At 36.2% G+C, this 10,810-nt stretch overlaps 2 protein-coding genes across 3 annotated transcripts; one reads left to right on the top strand and one right to left on the bottom strand.

The window, feature by feature from the left end:
- Positions 1 to 239: 239 nt before the first annotated feature.
- On the top strand, positions 240 to 5,361 carry NADP-ME1 (NADP-malic enzyme 1). The gene is made up of 19 exons (XM_007018442.3): positions 240 to 1,086; positions 1,309 to 1,429; positions 1,519 to 1,593; positions 1,774 to 1,925; positions 2,002 to 2,107; positions 2,234 to 2,299; positions 2,492 to 2,587; positions 2,754 to 2,825; positions 2,927 to 3,010; positions 3,104 to 3,202; positions 3,410 to 3,457; positions 3,572 to 3,625; positions 3,717 to 3,815; positions 3,884 to 3,973; positions 4,092 to 4,169; positions 4,312 to 4,386; positions 4,495 to 4,585; positions 4,830 to 4,958; positions 5,050 to 5,361. Exons 1-19 carry the CDS (start codon positions 935 to 937, stop codon positions 5,136 to 5,138), a joined length of 1,776 nt encoding a protein of 591 aa, XP_007018504.3. The 5' UTR covers positions 240 to 934; the 3' UTR covers positions 5,139 to 5,361.
- A 706-nt stretch (positions 5,362 to 6,067) lies between these two features.
- Positions 6,068 to 9,778, bottom strand: LOC18591981 (kihadalactone A synthase LFS-like). Of its 2 annotated transcripts, none has more exons than XM_018126517.2 (11): positions 9,507 to 9,778; positions 9,115 to 9,310; positions 8,890 to 8,991; positions 8,745 to 8,796; positions 8,515 to 8,636; positions 8,327 to 8,427; positions 8,182 to 8,240; positions 7,797 to 7,853; positions 7,204 to 7,249; positions 6,505 to 6,584; positions 6,068 to 6,318 (listed from the first exon to the last, which is right to left on the bottom strand). In XM_018126517.2, the coding sequence occupies exons 1-11, from the start codon at positions 9,615 to 9,617 to the stop codon at positions 6,228 to 6,230; spliced, it is 1,017 nt and encodes a 338-aa protein (XP_017982006.2). In that variant the 5' UTR covers positions 9,618 to 9,778; the 3' UTR covers positions 6,068 to 6,227. The 2 variants fall into 2 exon arrangements, with proteins under 2 accessions (XP_017982006.2, XP_007018502.3); XM_007018440.3 differs by having other exon boundaries at positions 8,890 to 8,988; positions 9,507 to 9,777.
- Positions 9,779 to 10,810: the final 1,032 nt, after the last annotated feature.

The following is a 10,810-nucleotide window of genomic DNA, read 5'->3' as shown; positions in this document are numbered from 1 at the left end:
TAGGTCTCATCAAATAAAAAGAGAGACAAAAAACAAATGACAAAAGAAACATTGTTTTATATAATCAAAAGAGGATGGAAGATGTGGGAGAAAAAAAAAACAAACTGAATGGGACCCGAAAAGGGCGTTGGATTATTGAATAAATCCAGTAGTATATTCGAATCATTGGAGATCAAAAGAGTGAATGTGCTAAAAATCAGTAAGACCTGCACGTCACCAAGGGTCCAGCCTCCCATTGTGGATAACTGACCAATCTGTGGCAATCTCTCCAACCACCACTTAGCAGCCACCACGTTGGTCCAGATTCGCCGCCTAGCCGCCTCTCCTCCTCCCAAGTCCCACCCTCCTCTTCTGTGTTTGTCTTCCACTATTTAAACTTTGAACTATAAAAAAATGGGGGCGGCGCGGTTTCCTTACTTCCACCCACTCTCCAACACATGCTGTAAAATAAAAAACCTTACAAAAGAAAACACAAACCTCATTATTACCAAGTATTTTGGAGTTAAGATTTCAGACGTGCCCAACTCCCAAATAAGACAAGAACCCCCCTGCTGTCTTCTTAGCTGAAATTAATACTCCTAGTTGTCCTAACAACACTATATATATATACACACACACACACACATATCGGTACACTAGCCAGTTCTTTTTTATCTGAATCTCATAAAGATAAACTGCTTTAAAGAATTGCATTATCTGTTTTTCCACATGGGGTCCTTACCATCTTTTCCTAGCGCATGACAATGACGTTGATTTTTTAAAGTCATCAATTTGACTTTTGATTGATCTTATAATTGAACTAGCACATTGAAAACAGCTAACCCAAAGTTTTTATAAGTTCTAGGGATTGATCATATATTTGTAGTATATCCAGTTGAATCTCTCAGACTAGAGAAGAAAAAGTACAGTCTCAGGTGAAGTAATACAGGAAAGGATGGAGAGCACAATGAAGGAGATGAGAGGCGGGGCCTCAGTGCTTGACATGGATCCCAAATCCACCGTTGGCGGCGGCGTTGAGGATGTCTACGGTGAGGATTGTGCCACTGAGGACCAACTCGTCACCCCCTGGACTTACTCTGTCGCCAGGTCACCTTTCTTCTTCCTTGTATTTTTCTTTCTGTTTTAGTGTGGTTTCATGTGTGATCGGTGATCAAACATCATTCCGTTTGGTTTAATTCACTACCAATTTATGATGGTAATCAAAATTATCATTAAAACCGTTTAGAAGGCTCGGAAGAAAGTTGGTAAAATAATTTTTGTTTTGAGTCTGAATTTTAAGTGATGGTATTATATGATTCCATGGTGTAGTGGATATTCATTGTTGAGGGATCCACACCATAACAAAGGGCTTGCATTCACTGAGGCAGAGAGGGATTCTCACTACTTGCGTGGTTTACTGCCTCCTGCTGTTGTCACTCAACAACTTCAGGTTATACTAATTGCAAGACCCCTTTTTATCCAAATATGTTTGCGTTTGAAAAGTATTCATTAATGTTTTATTTTTATTCTATAAACCAGGAGAAAAAATTGATGAGCAGTATCCGGAAATATCAAGTTCCGTTGCAAAAATACATGGCCATGATGGAGCTTCAGGTTTCTCCTTTACCTCTGATTTTATTCACTTTGGGCATTGAAGTTGTGTATTTCTCTCTCTTTTATTTTTTTTTGGGTAATTTGCTATAAACAGATTGATTGCTTGGCATTAGAAATGTTCCTGATCAGTTCAGAGAAAAAGGGAATAACATTTTTTTTTTCTGTTTCCACTTTTACCAGGAAAGAAACGAAAGACTGTTTTACAAGCTTCTAATCGACAATGTTGAGGAGCTTCTCCCAGTTGTCTATACTCCAACTGTAGGTGAAGCTTGCCAGAAGTATGGAAGCATCTTCAGGCGTCCTCAGGGACTCTACATAAGTTTGAAAGAGAAGTATGAATGTCTCTTTTTATTGTGTAAATATGCACCTCCAAGTGGATTAGATTCGACTTAGTCTGCTAATTTGCAGGGGAAAAGTTCTTGATGTTTTGAAGAACTGGCCTGAAAGGAGTATTCAAGTCATTGTTGTTACTGATGGCGAGCGTATTTTGGGACTTGGGGATCTTGGTTGTCAGGTAAATTATGTTAAGATCATTTCTTTCAATTAGAAACATTTAATTAGTACTTAGTTTAATTTGCAGTTTTGGGATTCTATACTGTAAAGTTGAACTAGTTTGCATGTGATTCTGTTGGAAATTCAGGGGATGGGAATTCCAGTTGGGAAATTGTCTTTATACACAGCACTTGGAGGGGTTCGTCCTTCAGCGGTAAGCATTTCCAGTGTGGCATTTTATCCTAAATATCTTCAATTGTTGAGCTTGAGATCTATATTTGTAGTTCTTTGGCTGAAGTTTTACATAGTTAAAGGAGTAGAACTAAAATTTGAAAATAAATATCAAGTCCAATGATGCCATCATAGCTAGCCTCTGACTCTCATAATAATTGATTCTGTTTTGTAGTGTTTGCCTGTGACCATTGATGTGGGCACAAATAATGAGGAATTGTTGAAGAATGAGTTCTACATAGGGCTTAGACAGAGGAGGGCAACTGGGCAGGTGTGACAACTATTCCATACCTCGGTGGATTTTAGTTGTAAATATTATGAACTGCATAGCTCATATGAATCTTTTGAGAGACAAAGAAAAAAAAGGTGGAATGTTTGAGAGTGGGTTGGTAGAGCATAGCTTATATGATACTGAGGTTATTTTCACTACATTTCAGGAATACGCTGACTTGCTACATGAATTTATGACTGCTGTCAAGCAGAACTATGGGGAAAAAGTTCTTATACAGGTATTCATGCTTTGGAGACTTCCCTTTTTTCATAAAACTTTAGGGATGTGATGTTCTTCTTGCAGTTTCTAACCATGTCTAATTCTTTTGATGTTATGCAGTTTGAAGATTTTGCAAACCATAATGCTTTTACATTGCTTGCAAAATATGGCACAACCCACCTTGTCTTCAATGATGACATACAGGTTGGCAGTAGTAGCACTAGCAGCATTATAAGGAGCTCCCTCCTTAGAATGATTGTTTAGGTTTTCTTAACCTACAATCAACTTTTGGTGCAGGGGACAGCATCTGTTGTTCTTGCTGGGGTTGTTGCAGCATTGAAGTTGATTGGTGGTTCTCTAGCTGACCACACATTCTTGTTCCTTGGTGCTGGGGAAGTAAGATTCTCATTTCTGCCTCATCATTGTTTTTAGCTTTTGCTGAAGGGCAAGGGAGCAAAAATGCTGAAATAATTGTAGAAAGAAAAACTTGCTCTCTCTGTGACATGATTTAACTTTTAAACGATCAATTTCCAATTCCTCTCTAATCTTCAGCTGTCTGTATTAATTGAGTCACTTAGACTTGCTTTTATCATACTGTTGCAGGCTGGGACTGGTATAGCAGAGCTTATAGCTCTTGAGATGTCAAAGCAGGTAATAGCATGCTACTTATATATATTGCAGATCTTTGTAGTTTTTCTTAATTTGGTTGTAGTGTTTGGAGTGATTATTAATATGCTGGCTGTGGTTTTCCTATCTCATCTGTAGACAAAAGCTCCCGTGGAAGAGACCCGTAAGAAGATCTGGCTTGTGGACTCAAAGGTATAGATAAGCTTGATCATGATTGTTGCCAAAGGAAAATATATCCTATGGCATCCCATTTCACCTAAGGAGCATGTAAATTTTCTTTCAGGGACTGATTGTTAGCTCTCGTAAAGAGTCGCTTCAACACTTCAAGAAACCTTGGGCTCATGAACATGAACCTGTTAAGGATCTATTAGGTGCTGTCAAGGTAAGAAGAATATTGCTTACTTTACCATTTTCAAAGTAATTTTTGGTGCTTACTTATCTCTTCTTCAGGCAATCAAGCCAACAGTTTTGATTGGGTCATCCGGAGTGGGAAGAACTTTTACAAAGGAAATAATTGAGACCCTGACCTCCTTCAATGAGGTACTTTACTCATTCATTCTGTCAATAGGCAAAGAAATGTCATATCTGTATACTTGCTGTTAAAACTGTGTCAGCCACAAAAAAGTTTTACATTGTAGTAAATCTATGACGCATGCAGAAACCTCTTATTATGGCTCTTTCCAATCCAACCTCACAATCTGAGTGCACAGCTGAAGAAGCTTATACATGGAGTCGGGTAAAATTCTTAATCCCTTGGTAGTTCTTTCTTGTTACACCTCATAACTTCAGTGAAAATGCTACTGGGAAGTTTGAGTGCCCTGTTTGCTTCACAATTTCACCCTTACTGTTTGTTGTCTGCCTTTGTTTTCATCTTACAGGGCCGTGCAATTTTTGCAAGTGGAAGTCCATTTGATCCTTTTGAATACAATGGCAAAGTTTTTGTTCCTGGCCAGGTCTGACCATTATATGATAATTTTAGTACATTTTAGCAAATTCTCCCCTATGAGATATCTATTGACTATCAGGGACTGAGCTCTGTGCTTTCTTTTTTTCAAATTCAGGCCAACAATGCTTACATTTTCCCAGGATTTGGTTTGGGTTTGGTCATCTCTGGAGCAATTCGCGTGCATGATGACATGCTTCTGGCAGCCTGTAAGTTGGCAGTTATATAAAAACATCATTACCAATAATCTGTCTCGCCTTTTCTTTTGTTTACTAGACTGAAAGTTCTGTGTACTTGTGGCATATTTTTGATACATTATCTCCCAACAAGAAATCTTAGCAGCAGACAAATACTGAAGTTCACTGTGATTTAGAATCTTAACATGAATTCAAGTGTTGATAAGGGACTGGGGGATTAACCGCATATTTTCCTTGTCTGTCTCGTGTGTAACAGCCGAAGCCTTGGCTAAGCAAGTTTCTGAGGAAAACTATGACAAGGGGCTTATTTACCCACCCTTCTCTAATATAAGGAAAATTTCAGCTAATATAGCAGCTAACGTGGCTGCCAAGGCATATGAACTTGGTGAGCGACATTTCTAGTACATTTACAGACTAAAATTGTCAAACTGTTTCATCTCTTAAACGTTAACATTACTTCAAATTATGCTTTATAGGTGTGGCAACACGCCTCCCTCGTCCTGCCAATCTTGTCAAGTATGCTGAGAGTTGCATGTATTCTCCTCTCTACCGAACTTACCGGTGAATGGTCAGAGATTCTCCTCTCCATTTCGTATAGCTTCAAGCTGTGCCCGCATGTTGCCTAATAAATAAGGTCAGGTAAGAAATATGACTAAAAAGTAGGGAAATCTAAACTTGTATTGTTAAGAGTGTTTGACGAGTTTTTCTGCAGCGGACAATGAGGCGTTTGTATGTTCATATTTTTGCATAAGCCCAATAATATATAGTAGTGTAATTTACTTTCTGTATTATCGCATCTTATATTTCTCTTTTATCATTCACAATTTCTCGAAGATGATCTCCAGTGGATCCATGATTCGAACCGATTTGATTTCTCTTTCTATCATCCACAATGATTTTCATTGGATCTATGGATTTAAATTGATTTTAAGATCAAGAAGTTTATGGTCTAAATTTTTAAAAATCCACAAAATTCAGGATGGTCCATAATTTTCAACATTTATCCACAAGTTATTGATTGTAAACTAATGATCATTTGAAAATTATAAAAAATTAAATTAAATATTTATAAATTACAAGATTTGAATCCGTAAAAAGAATATATTTTTTTAAAAAAATGTTAGTTATTAAATTTAAAAAGTTAATTACTTAAATATATTTAATATAATTAATGAATGAATAAATAAGTAAATTATTTATAACTTAAATGTAATTTTCTGAAATAGCTAAACTCTGAACCACCAACTAAAATTTCGAAGCGGCAAGGTCATAGCAGTCCACAGTGCATAAACATTATTTACCCTATTCGAAGTGCTTTAAACGGTGTTTAACTTATCCAAAACGACTCTTAATTACTTGAAACTATCAAATTTAAGACTCTCTCTCTCTTCTTTGTGAAGATTGCCCAAGCTGACGTGGAACTTTGCGTTGTGATTGTAATCCGTTTGTCAGAGGGAAACCCAGCTGAAGAGAAAATTGCCATTATAGGTTCCATTTGGAATCTTGGAACACGCAATAACTTTATTAGGAATGATAATTTCTGTTACTATAATACAGCTACATGTGAATAAAATGGGACTTTCTAACGCTTGATATGCCCCTGTATTACAAACATTAAAAGGTAAACCTTTCCTAAACATATTCTGTGAGGACTTCAAGTATGATGTTTATTATATACACTTAACTCAGCATGAGTGTCCTTGTAACGTTGGGTCAGGTATGTCCCGCATCTAATTGGAGGAAACCTGGTTAGAACACATGCAGCAGTTCAATTAGAGTTGGTATGTCAGATGAAACAAATATACAATTTCGATAATTTGAAGGTAATCCCCATGAATGTCATAGCAACTAAGGTCTCGATGGGGAAGGGTTTCGGGATGGGCTTCAATGCTTATGATCTACAATTATAAGACTTTGATACCAAGACTTACTTGGGAGGATTCTTTTCTGATTTGCAAGTTGGTAAACATTCTACAAGACAGTCATGACTAGGTTCCACAAAATATGCAACCTGCCATCAGAAACAAGAGATATAAAACCTTAACTTCTTCAGAAGATTATGTTAAAAATATAGTAAGACAACATGTGCCAAGAAAATTCCAAAGCTAGAATATTTACAAAGAACCTTACCGAAAAGAATATTAAAGAAAAAAGTCAAGAAACTAAGCCAAAAATTTGGGCTAAAAGGCAAAGATTAAGAGATACCAAGATGACGATGTCAGTCAAAACCTTTCTTTTCATGTCAATCAATGTGTTTTTTAAACTTTCAAAGAACAAAAACATCCTTCCATTCATCATATTAGTATACTCAGATAAACAATTGTTCTCAACAATTTTAACTGAGTCAATGGCAAACATCAATCATAGAATTCTGAAGTTTATTCTAGTTGAGTCTGCATATATCAGATGGAGTCAACTCAGCAGAGTAACAAGAGTTAGTAGAAAATTAATTTCAAAGTCCTAGATGCCCCAATTTACCCTGCTTGCTATTAGTTACAATAGACAGTTGGACATATGGACCAAGAACAACTACATCAAGAAATAAATATATAACCAGCATTAATGAAAGGTTGTGAAAGACCTAAAAGCTTTAATAACAAAGAAAGGTTCAAAAAGTTAAGGGGCCTTACAGAATATCTCTCTTGACCATTCCCTAAAACTCTGTGCAAAGTGGACCTGTGTACAGACAAAAAAAAAAAAATACTTGGGTTACGCAAAGGAGAATCAAGAAAGTTGTGAAAAGGTAGCTTCCATAACACAACCTCAAGTAAATATAACATTACAAACAATTAAGCAGATATAGAGACAGTCACCTATAAAAATGTACGATATTTTTTTAAGTTTTTGATGAATAAGTGTAAGAATTTTGTAAAACAATAAAAAGTGTGAGATGAAGAAGCTCAAGGTCTAGTTGTGGCTTCCATTTAGTGACCTTGGTATATATATCAAAACATAGGAACCAAGAAACAAAGGATTTTGCCCTGCTCCAATATAAGATGATGGCCGTAGACAACAGTTCTATGCCTTAAATTTATCACAATAATAAAAGGCTGAACTCAAAAAGAGAAAGGCAAAGTAGAGTTATCAAATTTAGCCTAAAGTTCTTCTTTATATGTTGAACAATCCAGGGAGCCCACCGATATGAAAATCCCCCAAAAATCCACATTTATATTTTACTGCAATACTATTTGGACCATAGTTACCAAAGAAAGTTGCACATTACTTGAATATACAGTTGCTCCAGCGCTCCAGCATATCCCCAAGATTGATTATGAAAGCTCTGAAAATAGATCACCCACGTATTAAGCTTGCTATGTGTTGTGATTAATAATGATAAAACTTTAGTGCATGGAAAAAAAGAACAGAGTAAATAATGAACAAAACAACACAAAAATAGACAATTTAAGAAGGTAGCAGGAAAAAAAAAAATGATAGCCAACATAGGTGAATTAAACAACTGGAAATCAATCACTTAAAAACTAATATTGGGTCCACATACAGCCTCCAACATCGAGGCAGTAAGACCAACTTGCTTGTGCAGTACATACACGCATGTCTACAAATGTAAACTTAGATGCCCAAATCTGTGAAAGCCATCAGCAACTTACCCTTTTATAGGTGCCACATACTCCCATTTTCGAGGTTTTGCATCTTTATCCTTGCATATCTGCAACAAATCATATAAACTTTTGGTAACTAGTCAAAGGTGCAGAATAATGGTAATATAATTATGTGTTACAGCATTGTTCATACTTGCAGACCCATCACGTCATCGGTTGCCAAGAGTGTAATCAATCCATAGTCAGAATGTGCTCCGGCTCCATATATTCCTTTTGAGGGATCAGAAATTTGACCTGAACAGAATATGAATATCATATAATGAGTTATGTCAACTGTGCAATGACACCAAGATTAAATAATCACATGCCATGATCTTTCACCTTCATAGTGTAGTAAGCGCAAGGTGGCAATAGGCTTCCCAAGCATCTCAGGCTTATCAAAGAAATCAACCTCTAGGTCAAGTGCAAGCGCTATGACCCTTGCAATTGCTTTTGCCACCTCCCTAATTGCCAATAAAGAAGGGAAATAAAATCATATTAGCATATTTTCTCTGAACACATTATCATAAAACATGCATAGATACCCAATCACATACTGGCTTATAACTTACAATGCCTCATAATGGAATTTCTCCATAGTTTGCCTCCATCCAGGCAAAACACCTAACCATAGCCAAAAGTTTTTTAAAGTTGGTGAAAATTTCCTTCATACACGTCTTGCAAGATAACCAATCAAGGAAATCCAAAACAATTTACCATCCGCAGGCCAAACATTTGGCCCATAAAACGGCTTCTCTGAGTCGGGATCATCTTCAGGTACCTCCACACCTATGTAATATCCCTCTTTGTAGTCTCCTACTACCCCACCAGAAAAAGAGCTCGGATTTTAGTTTCAAGTAAACTATTTCACCAATGATCAATACAAAGGCAAATAATGCAGTCTAAAAATTTACAACAACTAAAAAAGAAAGAGTTGCTGACCATGCACTTGATTATCAGGGTCAAGAAGCTCATCAAGAACTGGAGTATAGCCTCTATGCTTTTCATTCCTCAAAAGTTCCTTTTTTTCATTTAATGGCAAATGAAAAAAGTTCTTGCTTTGAGCAAATACTTCCTCCATGAATTCCTGGCTTATTCCATGGTTTACCACATAGAAAAACCCACAATCCAAACAAGCCTAAACCCACCAAAAAAAAAAATCCAAACTTTAACTCTGGAATTGTCTTAATTATCACCGAAACATCAAAATATCAACTTCAAATCATCAAAAGAATAATAATAATAATAAGAAGAAGAAGAAACATTAAATTTTATATAACACGTAATAAAAACACAGAAAAGATAAGAACAAAAAAAAAAAAAAAGGGCAAAACCTGCTTGAGTAAAGAGACGGAGTGGTGAATATCAGGATTAGAGAGATCGATACAATTGAGGGTTGACACTTTGATAGGAGCTTCGGCGCCATTTTGGTTCTGAGTCTCCATTTTTTTTTTTCCTCCTTTCCTCTTTTGTTTGGCGCAGCTTTCTTTTCTGTTTTGGTTGGGTTAAGGGCCTCAAGTTTCGAAATTGGAGATGAGAATTTACAGTGGATGACTACAGAGACCAACGGCAATTTATAGAGGATGACTACAGAGACCAACGGCAATTTATAGAGGATGACTACAGGGACCAACGGCAACTTTTCCGTAATCTTGGTGGGACCCTCACCTGTTTCCGCTATCTCCACCTATTTATAAAAATAAAAGTTCAAAGAAAATGAAATTTCAAATGGTGGGCCAATGGCGGATTTATTTATAGCCACTTTAGCACATTCAATGGATGACACAAACTGATGAATAAACAAAAGAAAGGACAGGGCAGATAATTAAAAGACAGACATTGTTCTTTTAATTAAGCTTGTTGAATGTCGATCAATGCATTGTGCTCCACTGGAGCTGGTTTCTGTTTCGTGGTCTCTGCCTTTATTCCTCAAATGTTTAAATTTAGAGTAGACTCAAAGCTGCTGGGCAAAGGGTTTGGTGAGCTATAGTGGATCAAACTTAAGAAGGGCAAAAAAAAAAAAAAAGGAAGAGGAATTATGGCTGGCTTGGGCAGACAAGGGAAGTTGAAGAAAAAGGAAGAGTGGGAAAAGGGGGAGGGTGGAGGATGAAACAAGTGCTGATTGCATGTTTTTCAAACTAGGACAGGTTTTATATATGTAATATATCAATTATATTTTTTGCCTTTGAAAAGAAAATTATTATCAAATATTCATGCCAGTAATAATTGCCTAATATAGTAATGATATAATTAGGTTACTTTCAGATAAGTTGTTAATCTGGCAATAAAAAAACAGAGAAGATTCAAATTTAATTTTTTATGGTACTTGCACTGATTTTTTTAGATATAATTATGATGATGGTTTAATTACGTACTATATCTATATCTATATATAAATCAAATGAGATAATTTTAAGAAAAAAGAAAATATTAACTAAAGTAAGTAACACACATTTAATTGAGCGAGGCAGCCAAGCCAACACTTAGAAGATTATGATAATGGAAAGAATTTTTCGTCAAAGTGATAAAATGAGAAAAGCATGCACTGACTTGGAAACCTAAAACTCAATGTCGTTTGAGGACTGACCATTAAATTACGTTTTGAATTGAACACTCGCCGATCTTGACCATGCTTTGC

The sequence above is a fragment of the Theobroma cacao genome, chromosome 9, assembly GCF_053813885.1.
Source record: "Theobroma cacao isolate CCN51 chromosome 9, ASM5381388v1, whole genome shotgun sequence".
In the NCBI taxonomy this organism is placed as follows: domain Eukaryota; kingdom Viridiplantae; phylum Streptophyta; class Magnoliopsida; order Malvales; family Malvaceae; genus Theobroma; species Theobroma cacao.
The sequence above is the reverse complement of the archived record's forward strand: the minus strand, read 5'-3'. Positions and strand labels throughout refer to the sequence as shown.